General features: G+C 46.9%; 1 protein-coding gene across 9 annotated transcripts in view; it reads right to left on the reverse strand.

Moving 5' to 3' along the window:
• dlg1 (MAGUK family member discs large 1) overlaps positions 1-27094 on the reverse strand; it is a 735259-nt gene that overhangs the window by 95713 nt on the left and 612452 nt on the right. For all 9 annotated transcript variants that reach the window (XM_055076706.2, XM_055076707.2, XM_055076705.2 and 6 more), the window contains one exon: positions 18405-18483. In XM_055076706.2, coding sequence (XP_054932681.1) covers positions 18405-18483 — 79 coding nt within the window. The remainder of the gene's footprint in view (positions 1-18404; positions 18484-27094) is intronic.

Genomic DNA, 27094 nt, shown 5'->3' on the forward strand with positions numbered 1-27094 from the left:
CGCAAGTGCTTCCCTTCCAAGCTCCGGCTCGCCACCGGAATGTCGACTGGAATTCCAAATGCCGGCGCGTGAGACGCGTGTCGTCTCTTCCCGAGAGTCGAGGGTCTTGGCGCCGTGCCTATCGCCGGAAGGCGTAGCCCTCCCTCCCTCGCTCTATCTCTGCACCCTCCTCGCTTGCCACGATGCGAGTAAAGCCGGCTTCCCCGCCGTGCCCTCTACACTCTGTCTATAGAGCCGAGCGATCCGCCCCTTTTCTTTTTCCCCTCGGACGCGTCTACGTCCATCTCTCTGTAAACAAGCAGGAAAATATAAAAAATAAGACCAGCAGCACCGAGACAGCGCTTGCTTCTCGAGCAGGGCTATCGCGACTGCACCGGCCTTCCTCGGCGACTCATAACGGAGCGTGAACGAGTCACCCAGAATCGCGGGTGGCCTTGTCGGCAACCTCACGCAGCGTAGAATACGCACGGAAGGAATCCTACGCGTGATTTCGGCACGCGCTGGCGTCAGCGGGACTTCCGCCAGTCGCGCCCAGTGGGGAACGCGTACAAGCGCCAACATGAGTCAGCCCAGCTAGGCTTCTTTTAGTCTAGTCAGCTGATTTTCGCCCACACTGCTCCGCGTCAAGCAGACGACTATCACGTCTTGTTTTCCAAGTCAGCACTCAGCCTTATTTCCTACGCCAAAGAGCGTTTTATCAAGATTTGCAAAACTAAAGGCCACTTTTTATTTTTATTTTGTGATTTCTCAGTCACGGCGGCCGAATTTTGATGGAGGCGAAATGCAAAAACGGTCGTTCAATCATGCAATGGATGCACGTTACACAACCTCAGGTGATCAACTTTAATCCAGAGTCCCGCCAAAACGGTGTGCCTCATAATCAGATCGTGGCTTTGGACGCGTAAAACTCCACGATTTAATTAAATTTCCCCTACTGGACGAAGAAAATGCCGTGCAGCACATACGTTAACCATCGAAGTTTGATGCTTTTTGTGCTTCTTTCTTTTCTCCTTTTGCAAGATATATATTTGCCTATAAGTATACCTTAGCGGTCCCCCCCAATAACCACAGCTCTTTGCCGGAACATCCACCATGCTGCGGAGGAAAGGATTCTGAGAATATAAAAGGTGTCCCCTCTGCGTTTCATTACTGTAGTCTCCGACTTTCGCCACGTAAACAAACTGTACACAGCGTTACTGCCCAGTCGCTCGACTCCAGACGCCACCCAGTTACCGCGTCGTAAGGCTACCCACGACCGCTGCTCTTTCTTCTCTGACGACTTCTACCAATACCCTTCGTGGTTAACACTGAGAGACGGAACGTTCCACTTGTGAGGCCCGAAATTGTAACAGGGGTCAGGGAGGTGCTCCCTCGAGTCCAAACAATCGCGTGCTACAGGGCACCAAGACGGCTCGGAGGGAGAACGGCCAATTTTGTTTCAAAACTGTTATGCTGACTGCGCGGAGACCGAACGCTGCGCATCGCGCCTTCGCTCGACGTCGAAGCGCCCCGCAGGCCGAGAGAAGCCTACGCGCGCGCCAAGACAATGGTCGCTCAGCATCCTTTCTAAACAATGCGAGGACGACTCCAGGGCCGCCGTCTTGCTTTTGTTACATTGCCATTCTTTCCTTCGACGGCGACTTGACCTGGACGCACTCCTAAACAGCGCTGACTGCGCACAGCCACAAACACTCCGCCAGCCCAAATGCGTGCAGCGTTGACGAAAGTGCACGACATGGAGGCAATTACGCGCGGTGTCTCACGTAACTTGAGACAAACATTAAAAATTATGCAAAATGCCACGTAGCTGGACAGAACCGAGATAAAGTTGTTTGCAGTCGCTTGGAGATACTTTTTTTGATTCCGTATAATTAGATAATTAGTCTTCATTAATTAATCAACTTCTCAAATATTCTAAAATGTCAAGGAGAAAATTGCAGAGTAGCATGAAAAACTACCGATACAGATTTCTGTTGCTCAATACGTGCTACACAAAAGTGTTTTTCCGAGCGTGAAAGAAACCCGCGAATACACGGAAATTGCCGCGCGACTGGCCGCTTGAGATACTTTGCGTGTATTCGCGGGCTTCTTTCACGCCCGGAAAAAACAATTTTCTGTAGCACGTATCGAGCAACAGAAAGCTGTATCGGGAATTTTTCATGTTGCCCTACAATTTTCTCATTGACAGTTTTCATCTAATTATAATGTTCAAGAAGTTGATTAAGTAAGACTAATTGTCTAATTAGGTGGAATTAAAAACAAATAATATCTTCAAGCGACGGCAAACAACATCCCCTTGGTTTTCAAGCTACGTGCCATTTGCATATTTTTAATGTTTGGCTCAAGTTACGTGGGACACCCTGTATACACAGAAAGCTATTGAATATATCGGGTTCCAGAAAACTAAAGAGCGCTATTTCGACCAGTAAAGGCGCTCTTTCCTGTCCCCGTCCCAGTACACCATGATACGAATGAAACAACTAGCTCACCAATAGCAACTTATGTATAACGAATTTCGACATTCTATTATCCACATCCTTTTCGACTTAAAGAAAACTCGATCAGGGACATGATCGCTTTTCAGACTGGTTCTTGTTACTGATTGATTATTACCAATATTCAAAACACATCATATTGTTGGCGCTCCCTGTGACGAGAGGGCGCGCAGATTAGTGGCTACCCTTGGCAGGAGCCCTCCATGTCAGGCGTGCTCGTGAGGCATAGGACAAAATCACAAGTACTGTAGAAGACCAAACGACGAAAATAATAATGCAACAACGTCTGACAAACAAACAAACAATTTTTTTTTTTTTTTTTTGCCGTAGGCGCGATTCGAGCCCACGAACCCACAAATCATTAGCCCAACTCGTGCACACGGCCATGAAACCAGATGGAGAGGTGCACTATTACACAAGTTCTACATCGGCGGATGTTACCCCGTCACTATAGTGTTGCGGTTATAACTAAGGGCCCTCGCTAAAGTCACTTTCCATTTCGTTTAGGTACAGCGGTTGAATGCTCGAGGCAGCGCCTCTTATGTACGTTCTTGGAGAAAGTAAAACCGTCTTCTCGTGTTGCCTCGTCGTAAAAGAAAAAAAAAAAAAACTATTCTCTTAGCCTCATGAACACAGAGGTGAAGGTGTAACATGGCGTGGTATATATAGGTTGACACATTGATTCTGAATCCAATATATTCCTGCGGTCTGCCGGTATTCGAAACGCACTTCACCGGTGCGTTTTGTCGTCTTCGACGACACAAATGTTTAGTTTCAAATTAGGGTCGATTTCCACGGGTGCTGACGGCAACAGTATGCTTAAATCACTTCCATGCAGTTCCACACACACTCGACCTTGTATCTTGGGTAGATATTTTACGTAATCGCTTCCGAGTTAATTTCTGAAGAAAGCTGGAGGCAATGTGCATACATAATCTGAACTCTCCCCCAATACGAAAGGGAACGCTTCATGTTGTTTTTCAAACACCGACCCTTGAAAAAGAAACAACGACAGTCATTGCTATTTGCTACGTCGTTCGCCTGTTCAGGAATGCCGCTCGGGGAACTTTTTTTTCTAAGTGCAAGCATACACAATGAATATTACAGGCTTTAAACTCAAGGTATCAATCGTCAATTACAGCGCATACATAGACGAGGGACAAAAAAGGACGACGAAGACATGCGCTTGTCTTCGTCGTCCTTTTTTGTCCCTCGTCTATGTATGCGCTGTAAGTGACGATTGATACCATGGAATACCAACTAGCCGGCACCCAAACCTTCTTTGAATCCAAATCGGGCGTTTCCTTTTACATTGGCGGAGTGTGCACAAAGGGTTGAACGAATGAAGGGCAAAGAGGGGTGGCGTTGAAGACAGAGGTTGGCGCAAAGAAAGGTATCGGTCGGAGAACGTGAAAAAAAAAGAAAAAGGAAAAGCATGTGGCGCGCATGCGTCTAGACTCATCGGAAGCGACAGCATTGCCAACACTGCACGGTTACTCGAAGAACAGTCAGCGTGCATCCTTCGGCCATACGCTCGTAACGAGAGGTCCGTCGCGGACATTTCCAACACAATGCCCGTCGTCGCAGTAAGCGACCTCTCCGTCGCAACACACTGACGGCGGGCAGGCCGGACGCCAACGGAGCGTCCGCTGCATGTAGGAAGTTGGGACCGGCGCGGCGCTGAGCGTCAGATGGAATCTTCTTCCGAACCCCCGCGGCGGAAACGTAAATTGGCTGTCGTGGCAACGCCAGAAGGCGCCGACAGAAACGTACCGGAGGAGTGCAAAATACAAGAACGAGACCCTAGCTGCCGGCAGTCGAGACAGTGCGCTACAATAGGAAATTCCAGCTCAGCGAGCCTCGTTGAAGGGTCAGCATACGTTAGACGCACGCAGGCTCCGACCTCGCCATGCCAGGTCGATTTTAAAGACAATGAAAAATAAGAATAAAAAATAGTAGGTGTGTGGGGTGTGGGGAGAGAGAGAGAGGGTGGGGGGTTGAAGCGGCAGCAACCTCCTCTGTAACGGTGCGGACACTAAAACAAGCATGCACAAAAGCGACATATTCAATCAGTCTGGACTCGCAAATTGCCTCTAAAAGAGCTCGGGGCATTTCTTTGGCGCGGAAAGGATGCCAAACAAAAGTTGTGCGGCGGGGAATTTTTTTCTTCAATGAAACGTATTCTTCTTTTCATTCGCATCGACCAGACTTTGCTAAAACATACGACGTCACGGGAAACTTGTGAGGAAACTTCAAGGTGGTGTAGTTACCAGTATTTATTTTTTTACGTCAAAACCCACCGATACGTAAGAGCGCGCAAGGGCTATATAGATGGAACAAATAGCGAAATCCCAAAGATATTAGTTCCACAAAACACTAATGTGTAAATTATTGCATTTAATTACTTTTGCAACTCACCGACATTCCGGTTCATACAGTACAGTCGCAGTTACTCTCAAATTTGGAAGCAGTGACAGCGGTACGATAGCGTCGTATTGCGTGCAGTTAGGCTTCGGTATTTTACGCCGTATAAACTGCAATAAGCGCCCACACCGGCGTGCAAAAATCTGCGTCCCTCTCAAGCTGAAGTCGAGTTTTGTACAGCACGGCAGAACTTTTTTTTTTTCACTCAATAATTACGTCATAGAGTATCCGGAACATGTGCATTTCGAATCGTCATCGCAGCGAATGCAGCTGAAAAGTGCATTTCGTTGAAAACGTGCACATAAACCCTACTATACTGGAGATATTTAACTTGAGTTACATTCACTCCTTTATTCAACTCTATTTCATATCTTTCCATACATGGGACGTTGGGAGCGGGGCAGAAGAACCAACAATAACGTTGACTTGAACAGCACCACGTCCTCAATGACTCACCCCAATGACGTATGACGCACGAAATGCGATTCCAGTCAATGTTAGCAATGTGCATACATCACCTTAAGCTTGTATGGAAAACTTTTCAAACGCCTAAATTTCTATGTCGAATCCGATTACGATGGAAATAGAAACCAATAGAAACCACCTTAGATGGCACGTAACAACTTCCAGCGTATAACCAAAATTTGCTATGTGGCCTGGTGAGGGGCCCTTTCACTTTCCGATAGTCACAAGCCCCCCCCCCCCCCCCCCCCCCCCACACACACACACACACAGAAAAAAAATTAATGAAAAAGGGAAATGCTCATTAGCATTGAAATGATACAAGTTGTTTTACATTCACAAAAACTAGCACACGCTATACGATCGTGCACTCATTTGATCTCTTAGTTTATTCTATTCCCTATACACACTTTATATCGCGCTTCCATTGCGTTCTGCTCTCTTCAAAGTGCCCTTTTTTTTACCTGCCTTGCGTCAGATATGACTCCCATAACCATTGATGAGATTGGCCGTCTGGGTGTCTTGTCTGTTTCGGTAGTCTAGTAAAGAAAAATTTAAGGTGAGAGGAAAAAAGAAAAACAAGACCACCCACACGCACATATTTCACGAGGACTTACGAAAGCTGCATAGAGTGTGCGAATTTAGGGCCGCAAGTTTAGTGTACACCTACGCAAGCCAACGGGCGTAGGCATACTATAGACATATATACCTGTTAGGTCGATTTCGCGAGCTTACCTGCCCATAGGCTACTTTACAGAAGGTGGAATTTCCGAAAGCTCGTAATAAAGCGGTGATAAATTTATGTTACTCCCTGGCAACATAAACAGCGAATCTGACCCTGGTGAACTCATCGCAGTTGGATCAGAAGCCACAACAAACCTAACCTGTGATAACAAGCGGCAATGACCACCGAATTCAAGCAATGCATTCATTAAAGAATGAAAGAAAAAAGTACCCTGGCCTTTGCACGTCAATCCTGCACCTTCTTCACCCTCGCTCCTCTGACGCATCATTCCTTTCACATCCCCTGCGATCGCACAGGTCTATTGTTTCGTAGCCAGTGATTGTTTCGAAATTCAGAAATGTGACAAAACCTATCGGTTTAGAAAAGAGTGACCTCGTGAGCGAGACGACGGAATGCGCTCGACAGATAAAACGTTCCACTGCCTGTCAAAAGCCCTCACCCACGCGAGCGTGCTCTCGACAGCGTTTCCGAATTGTGCAACAGCCAACGCTCAAGTTGAAGTTTTTATCATATGATAGCAATTATATGGACAATATAAGCTAATTTTCGCCGTAGGCGTCGCCGCGACGTTTCGCGTACATTTATGTTATATTTATATATGCTATATATATAAGGGCAAAGTAAATATTCAGGATGGTACTATTCAACCGTCAAAGTTGCTCAAACAAGGTTTTACGTTCTTGACCGAATTACGCCTCAGAATTGTTGCGAATTGCCGCACGAAAAAAAAAAAAAAAAAAAAAATTACGAAACATTTCATTCACAGCGCATGTCCTTAATCCCTTAATCTAAAATCTCTAAAAAAAAATGCTGCCATCACTGTCAGTGCTTTCCCCTTTGGGCGAAACTGCATTTCTTTTTTTTTTTTTTTTTAAGCGCAACAACAAGGACAGGAGGCTACACCACTAAAGTAAGACTGGAAATTCAGCCAAGTAGCGCTTCTACTATATACTAATGATACCCTTCTGGTAGTAATGCTAACCACACCTCATTGTTTTCGTAACAAATAAAATCAATCAATCAGCGCTTCTACCCTCCTGTCCTCGCGCTTTAGAACACGTTAACATGAACCAAGAGGCTTGAATCGCCATCTTGCTGCCGATTTTCCCAGCGGGACAGGCACTCACAGACGCAATTGCCCCTCAAAAGCGGCCCTGCCGCTGATGCTGCTTTATCTCCCGCACGCACACACAACGGCGCCGCGGCTGGGGGGGAGGAGACCTTGAGAGGCTAGCGCTCCATGTTTTCCTTCTGCGTCGTCCGGCCGTGTGTGTGTGTTTGTGTGTGTGTGTGTGTGTGTGTGTGTGTGACGCAACCGGTAAACGCGCTTGTGCGAGTGAGCGCGCACCCGCCTCCGCGGGCAGCGGAGAGAGCCCCTCCAGCTGCTGCTGCTGAGGTATCGCTCGGAAATTGCAGCAGAGCTCGCCCGCGTTGCGACCCCTTCCTTATCCATGCGCTCACAACGCAAGCCACGCGAGCTTTCCGGGAATACGCGGACGGCGGCGAGCTGTATTGCGAAGCAAACGCACCTGCGTGGCTGAGAATCAAAAAGACTCGCCCGGAGTATTATTTTGGGACGGCGGCCAATGGTGTTTGGTCGCATTGCGACACGCAGCGAGCGTGGAATCCCCGGCATGTCCGATGATCAACGCGCAGGGCGCGTAAAGGTCAAGGCGACCGCGTCGGCTTTTGCAACGATCAATCCTTGCCAAAAAAAAGTTAAAAAAAGGGAGCAAGAAAAAATAATAAAAGAGGGAACAGTGACAGCCAGCAAAGTACATAAGAAAAGCGACTGTCGCACGCATCGTAAGAATGAGTGACAGTGACGCCCGGAAAACGTAAACGCTCCAAACGCGGAGGGGATCCGGCGTACACAATCATTTTAGCGGACAGGCCAGACAACTCCGAACTATATGCTGCTACCCTCACTGCAGCATTCTGATTTCATGACGCCTTCAAAAGCCCCGCCGCATTCGCCGTACTTTGTAACACCTGTTGCGCTTTTGGCGGGTTATTCACATCGTCCCGCAAGACGGATTCTTCGACGTGTGGACTGGAACGCAGTCTGCGTTGGAACTTTATGATTCAGAATTCACATTTTTCTCGCGTGAACGAGAGAGGTGCCCGAAATGCCTGCCTGTTAGAGGGCAGCTCCGGCGATTTTTTGATGTCCACTGGCCTTGATGAAACTTTGAATACTACACGTTCTGTTTTGCACTCTTATTATATGTGTCAAACGATATGACTACAAGTCACTCAGTTTTCCATAAAATGAATTTTAAAGATTGGTTGCCTGTTCCCGACTCGCAGCTCACGAATGTATGACTCTTTACTGATCACCATGTGTCTTTGACGTCAGAGTCTACGCCGCCAATTCACCCAGAAACGAAGAAGCTGTCTCCTTTTTCCACGAGACGACGGCCGGCAATCATCCGTTTTTGGGAGACGCGATGACCGCTGCCTCTCTTCGACAGCTGCCTCGCACGGCGGCGGCGGGTCAAATGCAAACGACCATCCTTCAGCGCTCGCATCGTCGCTGAAATTGCAGCTGTCTTGCTCGAAAGAGTTGGAAAAGCTCCCCGCGTAGACGGAAGACACCGTCAGCTTCGTTTTTCCGCCGTTAGCGCCACGTGTACTGCGTGTTTACATTACCGGTGGTGTAGGATCAGACGTCATCGACTCATCACACCGTAGACCGCCTCACGATGCAGCTTCCCGTTTCGGTTTCTGCACCACGTTTATTGGTTATTTGCGTATGGTTTATTGGCTAAGGAAACTAAACCACTCTACCGGAGTCAGGACTGTCAATGCCATTTGAAGGTGACAATATCCTAATATGGTTAAATAAACGCCGGACTTGCCCTTTAAAGGAGAACTAACAAAATTTGTTTCGCATTTTTTTTTTTTTTTTGCTCTCTAGGTGACCGCCGACTCCGTAATCAAGGTATGACGCCTATATTGCTAGAACACGCAACAAATTCCATCTTTTATTGCGACGAATTCAAAGAGCACGCCAATATTCTTCAGGGAGGGTTTGCTTACAAGCCATCGGTACGGGGGGGGGGGGGGGGGCAGGGTCAAGTGGTGTGACTGATGCGTGTAGGTCGGTGCAGTAGTAGTAGCTTCACTGTGATCACATTGTCGAAAGCTTTCGACAAAGAAATAGGGGAGAAAAGATGAGAAGGGCGTTGAGCGTTCTAACAGAAGCGACAGCTAATTCCCCATAGTTGGTACGAACGATCGGGCAACAGCAGCAGCAGCCGCAGCGTACATAGCTTATTACACCGTGCGGAATACGGAGAAGCGTGCAGTGAAAGAGGAAATAATGGTTTACGCGGCGTGCGTCCAGCTTCCGGCGACACACGGTCATTGCGTGGCTGAAGCCGCCACTGGACCAGGATAACCGACGCGAGCGTCAACGGTTTGTGAGAAGTTGCAAACAAGGCTTACGTCGAGAAAGCGAACTCCATTTGGCGAACATTTTTAGACGGTCACCTCGATAACTGGTGATGTTTTGCGTGTTCAAGGAATGCTGGCACGACACTTCAGTTACGGGGTCGACAGCTGTTTGATAAAGTAAAAAAAGAAAAAAAAAGCCGGGAAATTGTGCTAGCGATTATAATACCCCTGTCAAGCGGGCAAGTTAAGTGCACTTACGGCGAGTGCACTCGGTTTTTAAGTGCACTTTCCCAAATCTTAACGTCGCAGCGGAGTGTACTCTCAGATGAGTGCACTCAAGTCGGAGTACGTTCACGGAACGCACTTTGCTGGCCGAGTGCGTAGCCTCGCCGCCAACGGTTTGAAGGAGTGCCTAGCCTCGCCACCAACGCTTTCAACGACGCAAAATGTAATGCATAGAAAAAGGACACAAAAGTTCATTTCAGTTATTGGACAGCTTTTAACAATATAATTTGTGTTTAGCGAGAAGAGAAACAGCACAATAAAGAAACGAATTTATCATGTACGCAACTAACGGCGCCAGAATGATGCGGCACTGCGGCGCCGCCATGTTCATTCAGTTCGTGTTTATTATGGTGTGAAAGCGTGCTGACCACGTTAGTCGTGCTTTGAGCCGTGTGCGTGGCATTTTGCAGTGTAGCTAAATATCGAACTCGCCGTCCTTGCTCATATATACTCGCTCATATTCTGTTCTAGCAGGATCATGAGCAGGATCAACTGCCGCACACCGCCGTGTTGTTTTGGATTGGCTAGGCATTCGTCTTGGCCAGCATTGACTTGCAACACACTTATAATAAAAACATCTTCGTTTTTTGTTGAGACAAATAGATGAAGTTTGTTTTTATATATAATTCTACTTGAAACAATCGCTTTTTAGCAGCTTTCTCTTGTTAATTTACATCTTTAAGAACGCGCTCTTAGTCTGTCGCCATTTTTTTTTTTACTGCGAGTGCACTCTGTTTTCCCGTTAAGAAGCGCGTTGCCTAAAGTGTGACTCAAGGTCCCGAAGTGCACTCAACGTAAGTGCACTTAACTTGCCCGCTTGACAGGGGTATAAGTTGCACAGCACATCATGTACACTCATACAGTTCCATGTTTTGTATATGTTGCTATATATGTATGATGTTACATGTTTATGAATTTTTGTACCCACCTCTGCAATGTCTTGTAATGATACAGCAGTATTTGTAAATGAATGAAGTCAAAAACGGTCTCCACTTGTGTAAACCCAGGACGGCACTTTTATCCTATTCTCCCCTCTCTCTCTCTCTCTCAACCGAGAGCCCAACAGGTTTCGATTCAGCCAAGTTTCTCTGCACCTTCTGCACCTATTCACGGTGCACTGCACCTAGACCCTCGATTCCCTAAGGTGCAGCAGTGCACCCTGCACCCCCGTGCTCGATTGAACGGGGTGCAATGCAAGGTGCCGCCGCGGTTCACTGCACCCTTGAACCTTGCAGCGGGTGGGTGCAGCCCGGCACCCCCTGCACTTTTTCGTTTGAGGTGCCGTGCACCTTTTTCTGAATCGAACAACCCTAAACAGCGCGTGTGCAATACTGGCAGTACTGTCGAGCAACTCCACAACGAAAGGACCTCTATACCGGAGGACTAATTCTGTCCCGGTTCTATTGCGAGCTGTGCGGTGCGAGATCTTTACAACGAAGTGACCTGTATAACGAATGATTTCGGAGGCCCCAAGCACTTCGCTATATAAAGGCGTTCGTCTGCCCTACGAAGCGCGCGCAGACAGGCGAGCCGGCACGGTCTATCACCCACATACGCGCCTATAGCTGTTGAGCCCGATCGGCTCGCTACAAGCGGAAGGAGAATAGATACGCTCTCCTACGCGCCACCTGCGCGCCAGTTAGCCTTTCCAGGCAGCACGCTGGCTCGGCAGTTTCGCGAGGCGGAGAAGCGGCAAAAAGGATACAGACAAGTGCACGGTGCGTATGACCTCGCGCTTGCTCTAGTCCTTGGCAGTGTTACAATGCTTTTAAAAAGAAAATGCACGTGAAGGATATTTGTCACTAATAAATACTCCCAAGAATTCGCTGCTTGCTGCCATGGGCCGTGTTCCTATTCTGCGAAGTAGATGTTAGAACCCCTTTTTGCTGACAAAGAAGGTTAGATTTACCCGGGCAACATTCCTGCTGTACACGAGCGTCGTAGCAGCGAGTTCGTAATTGCGCCTTTAATTCATGAATCAAGAAAGACACCGGATCATTCGCGATTGAGTCATGACGGCTGTCTGAAGCGCGCGCGCGCGCACACACACACACACAAAAAAGAAAAAAAAAAACCCCGATGACTTTGAGAGCCTCGGCTGATTGGGGATCTTCGCATCGACCTCATATGGTGTGCCATTACGCGTAGTCCCCCCCCAGAGAATCGACAATCACGGTACACCTCAATCTTGCCGACTGACGCTCAGTGTGCTGCGCGGCAACTCAACGTGATTGTTGTACACCGTCACACTCACATTTCGGTATTTGCAGTGACTATTTTGTAGTCTAGACCACATTCCTTGTATTAAGTCCTTGTAATCATAAGAGTTTCAGGAAACTATGATTGTCTTAACTTCCCTGCTATTCGTGTTCCGTAGCGTTGTGCAAGATAGAGTGAACATAGCTCACGCTATGTTCGTCGGTTCAAGACGCGTCAAGTTCTGCATTTTTCCACCATTAAATAATGTTGTATTATTACAACTTTGCCTTTGTTGAAGGCAAAGTTGTAATAATACAACATTATTTAATGGTGGAAAAATGCGCGTTGTCGTTAGGTTAGGTTAAAGCCCCTCCATCCACGCGCCACCGCCGCTTTGGTCGGCGGTGGCACCTGGTCGGCGGAAACGTGTATGGAGGGGCTTTAGGTTAGGTTAAGGCTGGTTCATAGAATGAAGTTAAGGCTTATTTTGTGGTCCGACTGCCTTCGCTAACTCGACAGAATCGGCAAGTGTTCGATGTATTGGACTGAAGCAAGCGCGACCCGCATGTGTGGCTGCGGCCGAAGGCCATGCACCGCGCTCAGCACTGATGAGGCGATGTACCGCCCGAATTCGAACCATGCCGTCGGACAGGCACCTGTTGCCTTGAACCGTGACGACCTTGAAGGTGTGCTAACCTCTAGGCGGCGGACTGGTGCCCACGCCTATTGCGATGGGCGGTGGCACATTTCGCCGGCAAAGCACACTGCAGAACTAATCGGCTCTCGAACCAACGCGGTCACTATTTAAACATTCGCGAATGTTCGACGGTATCACCTTCGCTCCGAGGCAAGAATTTCCCTCGTTGGGACACCGCATTGCATAGGGCAGCATTCACTCAGAACCGTTGCTTACACGAGCTTCAAGCAACCTCAACCTAGCCTTAGCGAACGACGTGAAGTGGAAAACGATTCCAAACTGGCTGCGCTCCAAAAGCCACAGCAGCACCGCAAACGGGGCACACCTCCGCCCTCGCAACCGGCTTGGAATCGCACTTATGGCGTGCGCGTTTCGCGACATAGCTCGAACTAATGTTGTGTCCCCTATTCTTTGCACCTTATGGAAACGAAGAGACCGTTTGCACCAAGAGAGCGGAGTGCAGTCAAATATATGAGAAGTTCGTCCCTGGTGAAACCGAACACAAAAATAACCGAACCCTGGGCACAAGCCGAGCCTCAATAAGGTGACTCAAGCAAACCGGACAACTCACCGTGAACCCACTGCTTGTCTTTCCTTCGATCGTGACCGTGTCGAAGAATACTTTTTTGCTCGCCCGTTGCTGGTCTCGTGATGTTGTCGGGCCATAACGACACAGACTGCTCGCGTAGAAGCCGGAAGCGGCAGCACTCTTCGCCCTCGTTTCCTCGTCCTCAAGGGGCGATGTCAAACCAGTGACAGGGCATCGCATTCACTCACACGCACAGGCACTCACTGAAAACGTGGCGGCAAGCTCCAGCCGCACTTAAGCGTGCTGCACAGCAAACCGGGATGCATCCAATGCGTCGAGCGAGCTAGCCGGTCGAGCCGATCGCATTCGGGGCCAAGCGCAGCGAGAGAAGACACAACGCAGACGTGACCGAATTACGGGGCAGGGAATGGGAGGGGGCGAAGAATAACGGCACAGGTAGGAAAAGAAACACAGGCGACGCGGAGACAAAACGTCGTTCGTCCGCCGCCTAGACTGGTCGGATCGACTATGTGACTTGGCACAGGAAAGGTAAACGGGGCGACGGCGCTGCAGGCTGTGCGAGAGGTCCCGCTTCGCGCACAGGTAGCAGAATCAAAAGGCGGGCGGGTGGTCGTTCGTCGGAATGCGGCGACAGCTAGGCAAGTGCCTGCGTCGACGATGCGCTCGCGTGTGCGGCGGTCGGAGCTCCCGGATTCCTGGGTGTCACAGCCCCCCCCGAAAAAAAGCACAAAAAGAAATCACAGCAGCAGCTGCAGCAGCACGTTCGGAGAATGCAGATCACTCGAGAGGCACGCCGAACAGCCTATGAAACCGACGCTGCCTCTCACCAAGCAGCTCGTACTTAGACTGGAGGCACACGCACATACACAAACGATAGCGCGCACACAGCCGCAGGACTCGTGCAACGAATAATTATTACCGTCCTCACGAAAAACACAAGAGGTACACAGGCAGCAGCGAAGTAAGCATAGGCCAGGCCACAGTGGAAGCCAGGCGCGGGCTGCTCTGCCAGTCAGCGGCGGGACGGCCGACGACCGGTCAAATATTTAGCGCCGACGTTGCGTAAACACTCGGCGGCGGTGAATGCGGTAAACTTCGAAGGGAACTCCCGAGGCACTGCACAGCGTCTAACGTACTTTTTTAGAAAACGCGGAGAGGTAGTTTTCAAGAAATGTTTCAAAAGAAAACCGGAACTAGAGCGGAAAACGAGATGAACAAAAACAATCTGCCACGTGTTCAGTTTTCGGTACCGCTACATAGATGGCGCGAGGTACGCGATTGGTTGCCAAGTTGCACAGATTATCCGCCGTTTTTAGCCGCGCAGTACTTAACGGCGGCGAGCTTTCGGTTTCGCGTTTAGAAAGTGCACATTTAACGAAGAAACCTCTTCAGGATGAATTATATTATCCCTGCGTACGAAAGTTTGGATTAGATAAACACCAACAAAATATTCTGTTCAATAACGAACAGTGATAAGAGTTGACGTAATATCTCGCTTGAGAAGGGTCGAAATCTGGGTCAGTTGGTACATACTTGAACGAAAAAACCAGTCAATAACACAAAGGACAAGAGGAGAGGTTCACACCACAACGACTGGACTATCAACTGAGGTTTATTAGAATCAGTGTAGTCCCAGCAAGGCCTCTCGCTTGAGCTTTTGCACCGGGTTTCGCACAAAAGTATGCTTAGATACCAAATTTAAGTATTCAGCAGTTCTTATACCTTTTGATCTGATATGCCTCAATATGAAATATATATAAAAGGAAACACAAAGTACCATCGGTTTTATTTGATTATACTCACATATGCAAACGCCCATAACATATGCAACTTTTGCGCTGATTATGCGTGGTATTTGAAGATAAACCGACCCACAATACTTTTAATTCCGCTGATATCACAGGGACAAAGAACTGGCTTTTGCGGTGACAAACATTTTGTATGTGTTTTCTAGCTGTCATGTTTTCGTCTGTTTGTTGGAACGTACGCGGCCTTCCATGCTACGCTCTGCCGTTCCGCGAATCGCTGCAGCGACACGCACACACAGCTAGGTAAGCTGAGATGGCGAAGCGTGCCCGCTGTGGCCTGTGCTGACCCGCCTTGCGCGCCGGCTGGAAAATCCTTCGAGCGCAATTCTCCTCAGCGCCGGACCAGAGCCACGGGTCCATCTATATGTGGAAGCATAAATAAGCAGGCACCACGCGGTAGGTGCTGCGCCGGACAAAAACGCGTCCGTGCTGACGTCATTCGGGAGACCCGGCTGCGCGGTTTGTCCGCCCTGGCGAGAGAGAAAAGCGCCGTGTCTGTTTGGCGCCACTTCATAAACAACGGCTGTGCACGTCTTAGAGTACACGAAGCCCTAACGAAATAAAATAGAGAGGAGAAAAACGAGCTGGAAGAAGATAACAGGGTGCGGCGCCACTGAATGGAACACATATGTGAACGAGACTAGAATTTTGTTCAGAATGTTCAGATGCTTCGATAATGCCCCTTTGGCGCAAGCCTTTTACGCGTAATGTTAAAGCGTCCACCAAACATTGGTGCTATTGTTAGGTCACCCACAATATTGAGCAATATGCAGTACCGATACAAAGCTTCCATAGTAATTAACAGCTCACGACAGCAGTCTCTATAGCTGACCACTAGAATAACCTAGCTAATATGTTTGTGTTTAAATAATCCAGAACACACAGAAATGTAGAGGTACCAAAAACGTGTACCTTAATTTCCATTGCCCAGCATATTCTTCGTACAATGAAGCTAAACACTGGGAGTGTTATTTCAAAGGTTATTTTTCCTAAAGGTATTGGTGAGGGGACCTGAATGGTTTGTATGCATTCTGAACTGTGTGGTTTAATTGTGTGCACTTTTCGTATTCCGTGGGCATATTTTCAGGCTTGGGGAAAAAAATTATTTTGCACAACAGAAAGCTGGATAGGGAATTTTTCAGGATTTGGTCTAAAATTTTCTCATGGACACTTTTGCTCTGAACATAATATTTGAGCAGTTGATTGATTAACAATAACCAATTATGTAATTAGGTGAAGTACAAGAAACTGTGTAACTGGCTGAAAGCGACAGCGAACAACATCACCTTGGTTCTGTCCAGCTACACCGCACTTGCATACAGTTTAATGTCCTACACAAATTATGTGGAACCTCCAGTATGTAGGCCATATTTAGGTCACCAACTGTTGCCATCTGTACAAGATAAATAGGTAAAGATTTATGGCAGATTTTTAATTGACAAAAAGTACAAGAAACTGTGTAACTGGCTGAAAGCGACAGCGAACAACATCACCTTGGTTCTGTCCAGCTACACCGCACTTGCATACAGTTTAATGTCCTGCACAAATTATGTGGAACCTCCAGTATGTAGGCCATATTTAGGTCACCAACTGTTGCCATCTGTACAAGATAAATAGGTAAAGATTTATGGCAGATTTTTAATTGACAAAAAGTCTAAATGCTGCTCTCCATTATAATCCATACCAAACTATAAAAATCTTTTATTTTAGGAATCAAATTGTAATCATTCTATTATTATCAACTGCATTGTGTTTTGTTGTTTCAAGGCATTACTCAACCAGCAACATCTAATTGGGGTCTGTTGAGACCATATCACTTATCGAGCCCCGTGTAGGCTTTTTGCGTCAAAGAGCACATAGGTTTGCAGCAGCGTACTGATTGGTGTCCTAGCTTTCTGGTATAATTGTTGTCATGGACTGTTTTCGATTCAAACAAAACTCTGGTAAATTTATTTAGCTTCAGTTCATTGCAGCTTCCTATTTGGTGTACCCTTTTCGTTTTTTTCCTGCTTGAAACTGATAGCAGTGAACCCAATATATAAACCTGTCTGATGCGAGCTGCTGCACAGTGATGGCCCTAGCATAAACTTGCGTCGCGGCCTGCTGGCAGCTGCAGAAAGCAGCCGGTCAGGGAAGTTTGCCGTGTGTTGCTCCCTCCTGTAACACGTGGCAAACCTCCCTGACCGGATGCTTTCTGCAGCTGCCGGCAGGCATTGACATAAGTTTATGCTAGCGCCGTCGCTGCAGCAGCTCGCATCGCTATAAGTGAAGGCAAATTCACACTTTCTTCTTAAAAACTGGGCAATTAACTGCGGTAAGTGTTACATTAAACGACGTAGACTCCAATATGCTATCTTTCAGCAAAATTTGAGCAGGAACAGTGCAGCGGTGAGCGTAAGACCTTTTTTCGAACAGGCGCAACAACATATGCAGGACCCTGTTAATGCTTTTAACTACAGCTACATAGCTATCATGTGGTGGACTGCTTTCAACATGCTGCCTTACACAACCATCACTACTGCTCAAGCTGCTCCTCAATTTATGTTGAAATATTTCTTCAGGAATGGCAAGAACTGTGGAGCATTTACAGCGCCGAGAAAGAACCTCAATGCTACTGAGCGTCTTTTTGACACTTTTTGTCTTTATAGAAAAGGTCAAAACTTTAAGACAGGCATTCTTGTGCTGAAAACAGAATATCACGCCACAGGGTTTGCGAGACGCATATGCGTATGTTAACACCACTGCAGCTGAAGTGCACCTGAGGTGTGCATGTAACAGCTACAATAGGTTGGCTTACTCACTCATGAGCACAGAAACATACCCGCTCCATGCACTGATATTACAGATGTGGGATGGAGCGTGAGTGACAAAACGAGTGAATGGACGTAAGTATGAACCGGAAGGAGTGCCGGTGAATTTGAGTTGGAGCGTGAAGACGAGTGAGGGACGGTTATTGTATCAACAAAAATCGGTGACGGAGAGTGAACAGAAGTGAGTATGAATATGAGTGACTGTTCGCAAGTGTGAGTGGACGTGAGCACAAACGTAGGTAAGTGCTGGCGAATTCTAGCATTAGTGGGTGTCGGTAAGTGCGGGCAAGAAGTGGTGCGTGAGTGAGCATATTGACCCCAAAAATATTGGTGAGTGAGTACATATGTGTAAGTGTTTGCTTATCGTGTGAACTTCAAAAAATTTAACAGTGTAAAAGATGTGCACATTCTCTTTCTCCATTGCACACAACCAGTTTTCCATGGAAGCCAAGAACTGCTGCCTTTGCTGCTGCTGGTTCGCACAATTCCTGCAATTGAACTAACTGCAAAGAACTGTGGCATGCACTTACCTTGGGATGTCTTCATCACTGGGTGCTTTGGAGGTGCTCAAGTTCGTATCACTATGGTATTCCCCTAGGGACAGGTTCACTGCAACAAATGAGAAGATCAATTTGTCAAGAAATTCAAATGAAAAACATTACAAGTGATCCTGCCTCTAGGCTACCAAGGGAATAATGGCACTTTCAATAAGTTCAATATACAGCCAAAATTGATGCTCGACTCTAAATAAGACAAAATTTTTCTATGTTTACGGCAACCTGGAACACCATATTCACTTCTCTGGGCCTCAAGTTGTTGGCGCTGAAATGATGGCACGCATCCTATTGAATACTTGCGTATACGTGTAGTGCCCCGTTTATACAGGTGCCCCTGATAGTAACCTAGTGGAAGCTTTAGAAAGTTTGCTCGGGATGCAGTAGCAGATGACAACACCTTGAAGCAGGGATGGCTGAATTTTGCGGCTGCAATTTGCCTTTTGTTCAGGTGCCAGACCGCTACTTCAGCGGTGACAGCTGCAGGAAAGGCGCAGGCCTCTATGAGAGCAGACATGTACACTATGTTACCAGAGTTTGGAACAAACCAGTCCATATATAAGCTGGGTGTGACTTGCAGAGAAGCGCAATGAAGCCCTTTATACAAAGTCTAGCTCATGTTAAGTAGCCACTTCATTTTGTTGAAAAATGCGATGACTCAATCACTTTTTTAAGTTCTACCCTTGCCGTAATACTGCTTCTGTACCTCAATAATAGGAATGCGTCATTGTTGCAGCCTTATATGCCAAATGACTCTGCACGGTGCTATTCTGGCTCACATTTTAGTGATCTTGCTAGCTCGCAAGCGTAGCGCTAAGTCACCGTTCTCTTAAATGCTCTCTTTGTAACAGAAGGCTGCTCCTCATTCTCTTCTGGACACATTATTTAGTAATAAAGCGGATTTCCATACGTGGCTGCTAGTGGTAGCCGCGGTCTGCTATGTAGTGTAGATACTGTGGCTGCTGCAGGGTGCTGCCACGACTCCATTAGCTAAGAGCACTGCAGCTTGGTGAGGACAGGCGCGTTTGGCTAGCACTTAGCATGTCGTAGGCACCAAAGTTGGAAGTCGTGGCGTCTATGTTAACATGCAAAATGAAACTTGAACTGCGCGCCACGGGCACGTCCCACTCTGCTGTAGCCTTTGCAGTGCAAGGCATTGAAGAAGGAGCGGGAGCATAGTGGAAGCCGTGTTTGATTGCCAATAACTCCACTTCTGCTGAACGCATTGAAGCCCTTTTTGTGGCAAAGTATTTCTGAAATAGCCTATTTTTGCTTCAAATGCCTTTCTCCACTTTGATAAAGAGTGGTTCAGGGCCCCTTTAAAGGCAAAGCAGCGCCGGCCAAGGTAGATGGGCGGTGGCAGCAAGGCCAGGTGTAGTTGTCTGTGGCGTAGGCACACTCGTATTGTAGGCATTGCACCCCGTGGCAGTCGCAGTATACTACGCTTTAGCAGCACTAATTGCATAGTACTAGTTAAATTGCATGCCACGCTGCCCCTGAAACCACAGAGTTTCTTGCAATAATTACTAGAAAGAACTCTGGTGCTGGAATCGTTCAGCCACCATAGGAATGATGGGTAGTGCATGGATTTGTCTGACCTCCATACTTGTGGATTCAGACGTTCTTGTGCCTTTGTTTATTTCGCTTTATTTACCTTCACTGTCCTAAATTTCAGAGCAAGCTACACTTTCCTAAATGCAAAAGACTTTGCAAACGTACACAATCGCTACTAACTGCAGTAGTTCAGCTTGCCGAGGTGGCCAAATTGAAACATGCCAAGTGTCTCAACGTGCTGGCTTGTGCATGACAAATTCAAAGGGGCGTTCTATGCAACTTGTTGATGCATGCGGCTGTGGCGTAATGGTTTCAACACAATTTTAAAAAGGTTTATTTAAATATTTATCACACAGTACTTTGTTGAAAATGATGTTCATAATGTGACAAAGCTGTTTCAAGTCAAAAGGATGAAGTTTAGGCAAATCCATATACTACCCATTATATCCACGCAGGCTGAACCGCCCCGCTTGCAGCTACCATAGATAATAGCGCCAGAGTTCCCTCGAGTAATTATTGTATGAAACTTTATGCCTGAGAAGGGTGGAAGCTTGGGTGAGTTGGTAATCATACAAGGTGGTGTTTTGTGCAGCGCTCTTTCTCCTCTGTACTTTTCTTAAACCCATTCATGAGCTGCGAAAAACACCATCTATGTCTGAAATGAGCTACCAAAATTTTCTCCGAGCAGATGACGTCTTCCGGCCCCACGAATCCACTCGTCGCATGAGGTGCGTGTGCGTACATAGGTGACATTGAGAGGCATAGCTCGGATTAGTGAGGGTGCGATGTCCTCCGACAAGTAAACTGTCGTGCTTTTTTTTCGTGTTTTTTTTTTGCAGACTTTCAGTCTCTCATTCTCACTGGCTTCCACATTGCAATGGCGGTGCCAGTTTATCAGACATAGGGGTGTGATTTTGAAGTTGCTACAATGGCAAGCACTTTCCATCTTTGCCATTTGAGGATGAGGCAGAAATGGGCCGCTGAACTGCAGCAGTGGCTACACATTCTGCAAGGAAAAGGCAATTGCCTTCCAAGGTTCTTAGTGACTCAGTACTTTTGCAAGTGTGGGCTCGTGCAGTCCCAAGGAAAGATCAAGAGCTAATGTCTTGCAACGATGTTTGCAAAGAAGCACTGCTTGGTGAGTGACATAAAAAGGAGGCTGTGTTACTGCGAACCGGGGGTGAAGTCCTTCTAGAAAAGCTGAAAAGGCCTGTTTTGTTTCCAGACGTTGTGCCATCAATATTTCCGAACTACCCCATCTCCTTGTAGTACGTCTGTTCGCAAAATAGAAAAAACCAAGTGACTGTGACATGAAGTATGTGAAGCACGCTAAGATGGAGACTTCTGTGGGTTAAGATACGGGGATGCACACTGCTTGCGATGGTGAGCAAGGTGAGAGAGGGCATCTTTCAGCCTACCACATTTGCAATGAGTCTATGGATTGTTGTTTGGGCCACGCCTTTGAAATTTTGGTAACTAAGCTTTGGTATCAGAAACGAGCGCATCAATTCACGTGTGGAAGTGGCGTGTGCCAGATGCTCCTGGGTTTGCCGGATGCTCCTGGATGGCCTTGAACCGGCCTAGGCCTTCTTGTGCTTCCAAACTTCACCTGTCCACGGCCTTCTACCACGAGGCCTGTGAGCGTTTGCACCTGTAGGGGGAATGTCAGCAGTCAGACTGTGGGTGAGCTTGTGTATAGCTGCCTGGCCTGGTTGTCCCAATCTCCTACTGCTTCCTCCTGGAGGTTTCCAGTATGGCACCTGCTTCTCCTCAGCCAGCTGAATACAACAGCAAGCCAGCCATTCACAACTTGTCATTCAGCCTCATCAGTGCCTGGCTGAGATCTTCGTCAGTTCCATCATTGCCTTGCCCCACCCTTCATGCTACGGTGAACTGTGTAGTGGGACAGTACCACATGTCTGTGATTGCTTTGCTTTATACAGGTTTCTATAGTAATCCTCTGTGAACGTTAGTGCAACACATGTCATGCTTTTAACTCTTTTACTACATGTCTGTTAGCCACGTCCCGTCTCACATGTGTATCAAATGTCTTGTGCATGCCAGAGTGAACAAACGGCTTTGTCCTTAATAGGGCACTTTAAGTTCTACGTTGGTAACATGTTTCAAACTTAAAAAGAACCTGTATATTATGATAATAAAGCCATTTTGGTGCAGGATGGAACGTTGTTAAAATGAAATTTGGCTACCAAACACAAAATGCTAGTTATGTCTATGGTAGTAGAGCGGCAAGTTCAGCTAGTTGGTGGAAGTTCATCTTGTAATAAGGGGGGTACTGTGCCATAAACACACGGACAACAGAAGTAGAAGTGAACAGGACAGAGACAACAGAAGTAGAAGTGGACAGGACAGAAGCGCAGTACCCCCTTATTACAATATGTCATGGTCCTTTGAACAATGGTCAGAGGAAGCTTGCCCTCTTTCCTCAAAGCATGAGTGTCTAACTGTGTTGCTCATTCTTATAGGAAGACCATCAGTAGTAGCCACAGGGGTAATTCGTCCTAAATAGGTACAAAAGAAGGGAATGGAAAGGTCCTGGGCATTGTAATTTCCTAACTATTCAGTGGGCACCTAGCTGGTCTGCACTGTGGCAATGGAAAAAACAAAAAACAATATAACAGAATAGAGAATTCTGAAAGGGTAATCACAAATATAGGCAAACATAATTTTTTTAATTGATCTTCTTTCAAGGCAAATCAGTTATCTCTATTCAATTACAGTGAAGTGGCATCAACCTCTTCAGGGCTCACTTTTTTCAAACTAATGGTACCATAATGGCTCAATTCTTCTCCGTTTCAGTAACTTGTTTAAGACACAAAACTAATTCCAAAAAAAAGCTGGCGACTGTCTCATCATTAATTTCTTCATGTTCGGACTCACTGTTGTCTAAAATGTTGTCACTGTTTCCTTCACCTTTCAAACACATAGTTTCATTGCCTGCGTGCGCAACTACATAACGTGGAAACAAGCAGACGAAGCGGAAGTACATCTATCTAGCTGTGGTGCTAAGTAAGACAAAAACACGCAGACATTTGGTTTGTGTGTTTTATTAATTATTTCACTAAACTTTAATTCATCTACTGAAGCAACAGATTGCACAAACAACAGATGCTGCCTTGAATATTTCTCGAAATTATGCGCCACTATGAGCGACATCACAGCCCTGCCATGTACGTAGGAGCACTTTGTGTAATATGTGTCGGTTCTCTGGCTGGGAGCACAGTACCCGTAAGGAGAAGGGCAAACAGCATTCGGTTTGAAATTTCAGCTTTTTCCGTGGGGCGGAGTGATGTAATACTTAGCAGACACGATCGCTAGCATGCATTCTATGCACGGTGCTAGTCAGCTCAAAATGGCCAGACCTAGTGAAGGGTTAAAGTACACCTCAAGTGGTGTGGCCATCAAGTCAAGCAGGCACGAGAGCTGTATTTTGGAACAATAACTTTGAAGAGCACTTTTGTGATGATACAATGGTACATGCAGTGCATCCTCTTACTGTACATTGTACTACAACTTGTATGACTACTGTAACTAGCGTTACCATAAGTAGTGCCATCTAGTGGTGACTTGTAGCAATTACCTGGCAGACAGGTACTGTATTTAAATGACTGTAAGTTGACTTACCTTTTAAATATGTAAATTTGAAGTGGGGGGGCGGGGGTCAACTTACGATTGGAACCAAAGCATAGAATCGCCAATAAAGACGACAAATGAGATATCAGGCGTGGTTACAATTTTAGGTTTGCTCTAAGGCTCTACCCATAGCATTTCGCTACTCCGTGCACATGTCTGGAATAATTTTTCCATTTATAAGAAACATCTACTATTCCCATGGCACTGACAGGAATGTTGACAGTTGATGGAAGGGCCTTTGTTCCAACTGTGGAGGCACAAACGCTTGGAATGGTGGCCCTTGCGGGGAGTATTGAGAGGTAATGGAAGAGCCGACACCATAGGCATCGACTCAGGGGGGGGGCTCTGGGGCCCGAGCCCCCTCCGGAATTTTCCGGGGAGGGCTCAGACGCCCCCCCCCCCCCCTCCAGGCAATGCCGAAGCCCTTTCCCCGAAAACACACACACAGACCTAAAGTGCAATTAACAGAGCTTTATCACCCATATCATTTAAGGTTTATTTTGACTTTCCTTGATTTCTTCACTTGAAATTTTACTGGAGCTAATAGCTTACTGTGTCATTGTTGGCGGGACGTGCGCGGCTTTTAATTTATTGTTTCGCTTTATTTCTGCAAATCCTGACAATAGGACGACATGCGCATTAGAAGTACCAGCAGTGGCTGCCTCATCCATATTTTCTCCCTTCAACATTGTTTCAAATTTCTGCTGTAAACAACATGCACACACACAATATATTTAAATATACACACAGGACAGTTTAAGTTGCTGTATGTTCACCATGCTTCAAATTGCTTTGTGTGTTTTTTTGACCACGGAAGAAACCCAATGATTTCAGTGACCCCTTCAGCAATCTTTTATCAATGATGTGTGAAATGCATGTGATTGTTGTGTCTCAGTATTGGTTCTCTTTCCAGTAAGCAATGCTAATGACTCATAAAAAAAAACATTTCTAATAACTTACAGCCTTTATTAGGGATGGAGACATCGTCACTGGCACGCAGAGCTCATAAATATATAAAAGGTGTCCCAATTAACTATCATGCACGCAGATTGAAAAAAAAAGAGCAATTGTGCTACTCAAAGAAAACCTAGTGCATATTGTTTTCGGCACAGTTGAGTAGCTGCCAGTAATTTTTTCATTACTGCAATCAAATTAGGTCATTGTAATTAATTATCTAACTTGAAACATACTATCCTAATTATCAAAGTCCCTATGAGGCATTTGAAGGCACAGCCAAGGAACATCTAACTGCGGTATTTTCAGCGATGTACTAATTGCGCGCTAATTTTTTTCCTGATTGATAAATAAACCCCGCGAAATATGGAGAATACCACGTGACTGCGCTCTCACCCAGATCATAAAGCAGCGCCCTTGAACAGGCTCCCTCTGAGTTATCCAGAACGAAATAAAAGAAATAAAGGAAAACATTGTGATCGAGCTGGCACCTCATCTGCCGTGCCCCGGCCAAAGTAACACGTCGTGTTTGGTGCTAGTTGGAAACAAGCTGTGATAGCTGTTGTCTTAGTGTAGATAAAGTGCACGGATGGTTCCTTTTTTTTGCCACAAAACTTGTCACCACAAAAGCGAACTGACAACGTCAGTGCAAAGGTTTAAAGTGTGTTTTGTTTCGTCCCAGTCGGCATGTGTTTCTCTAATGAGCAGAAGGTAAACATGATCCTTGCTTTGGGATCTGCAAATGGCAACAAAAGGAATGCCGCAAATATATGTATCAGTCATGGAAGTGTGGCGGTAGACCAAACGCATCGACTATCATCAGAAATTATGAAAACCTAAGACAAACTGGCAGCTTCAAGAAACAGCGGTGGAGGGCTCCATCTTTGAGTCCTAGCCTACGCACGGATGTTCTAGCATTTATGGCCTTAAATCCTCATGCTAGCATGCAGGATGTGGCCGCCTAGGTACCAATTTTCAAGTCAACAGTTTGGAGGATTCTAAATCACACGGCCTTTCACCTGTACCGCCTTAACCAGCACCAATGCTTAGAAGAAAGGGACCTGTAGAATCGTCTAGATTTCTCAAATTGGATCCTCACAAAAGCCGATGAGCCACCGGACTTTTTGAGCAACATCACGTGTACAGATGAAGCCAATTTTTGCAGAAGCGCCTAGGTAAAGTTACATAGTACACACTATTGCAGGGACTCCAATCTACACTGGGTAAAGTGCAATTGGCACCAATACCAGCGGTCACTTAATGTGTGGTTTGGAATTTACGCCTGTGCTATAATCGTTCCCATATTCATCGATAACACATTGACTGGACAGCGTTACATGAACAAAATCCTTGAAGGAGTGGTGGATCAGTTTCTCAGCAAGTTCCGCTGTCACGTTTTCCACTTCTGTAGTATCAGCAAGATACTACAGACAGACGGCTGGTGCTGTGTGCCAGCACACTGCAGCAGCTGAGCACAAAACTGGCTGGATGCGACTTTCCATGCGCAATAGATTAGAAAGCACGGGCCTGTTAATTGGCCGGCTAGGTCACTTGACCTCTCTCCGCTCGATTTCTTTCTTTGGGGTTATGTGAAAGATCGTGCTTACATCATCAAGACGGACGTCAAATTAGTTCAAGGCAAGGATAAAGGATGTCTGCTGCAGAATTCCAGCGTCTGTCATCAAGAAAGCCACTAAAGATGTGATAAAATGGACACAGTACTGCGTAGTGTTACGTTCGCCCTGTGGGGACTGGCGATCTTTGGGGAAACGACAGTGGGCTTCTTCGATTTTCAACTTCTGGCTACCCGCGGGTTGCCAGAGCCAGCCAGAGTGTCTTCGTTTTTCTCGGGTTGCTCCGCCCACCGCACCACGCACTTCCGCCGGGCGTTCGTTTTGCTCGCGCTGGACGGTTCTGGCTACCCGCGGGCTGCCAGAACCTGCCAGGACGATTTTGGTCTGGCTGCTCTCTGGAAGTTCTATGGCTAGCAGACGACGAAAAGAGGCAATGGGCGCTTGCTGCCATCTTTGCGGGGACTTCACGGATTGCAACGCGGGCGCTTGAGGACTTAAATTTACCTCACTTAGCCAATTGCCTGCGGTCATCTTCGGATTTCCTTACTTCTAGTGTTATCTTTTTAGGTGCTAACGCTCCATTCCGCATTGCGAAGCGGTGTGATACGAGCAGTGGTGAACCGTTTGAAGCTTTTGTGTGTGCATGTGTGCGTGTGTCCCCGAGGCTTCTTCGTGGCAGTGATCAGCGCGCCGCGCTCTTGTGCGTGCACGTTATCTGCATCGTGTTCCACGCTAGCTGTAGACGCTCGTTCACACATATTGGGGTACATTTCCGGGTCATCTTTCTCTGGTAGTGTTCCGTTTCACATATATCACGTACGTATGCGGAGATATCTCCTTTTTCTGCAGTTAGTGAAGGCGTTGCAGCTAGCCCGTGTTCACTCTGTCTCTCCGTCGTATGCTTGAATGGCAGCTTGAAACCGATGTGCGTCC

Source organism: Dermacentor andersoni, chromosome 2 (assembly GCF_023375885.2).
Source record: "Dermacentor andersoni chromosome 2, qqDerAnde1_hic_scaffold, whole genome shotgun sequence".
Classification (NCBI taxonomy): Eukaryota; Metazoa; Arthropoda; class Arachnida; order Ixodida; family Ixodidae; genus Dermacentor; species Dermacentor andersoni.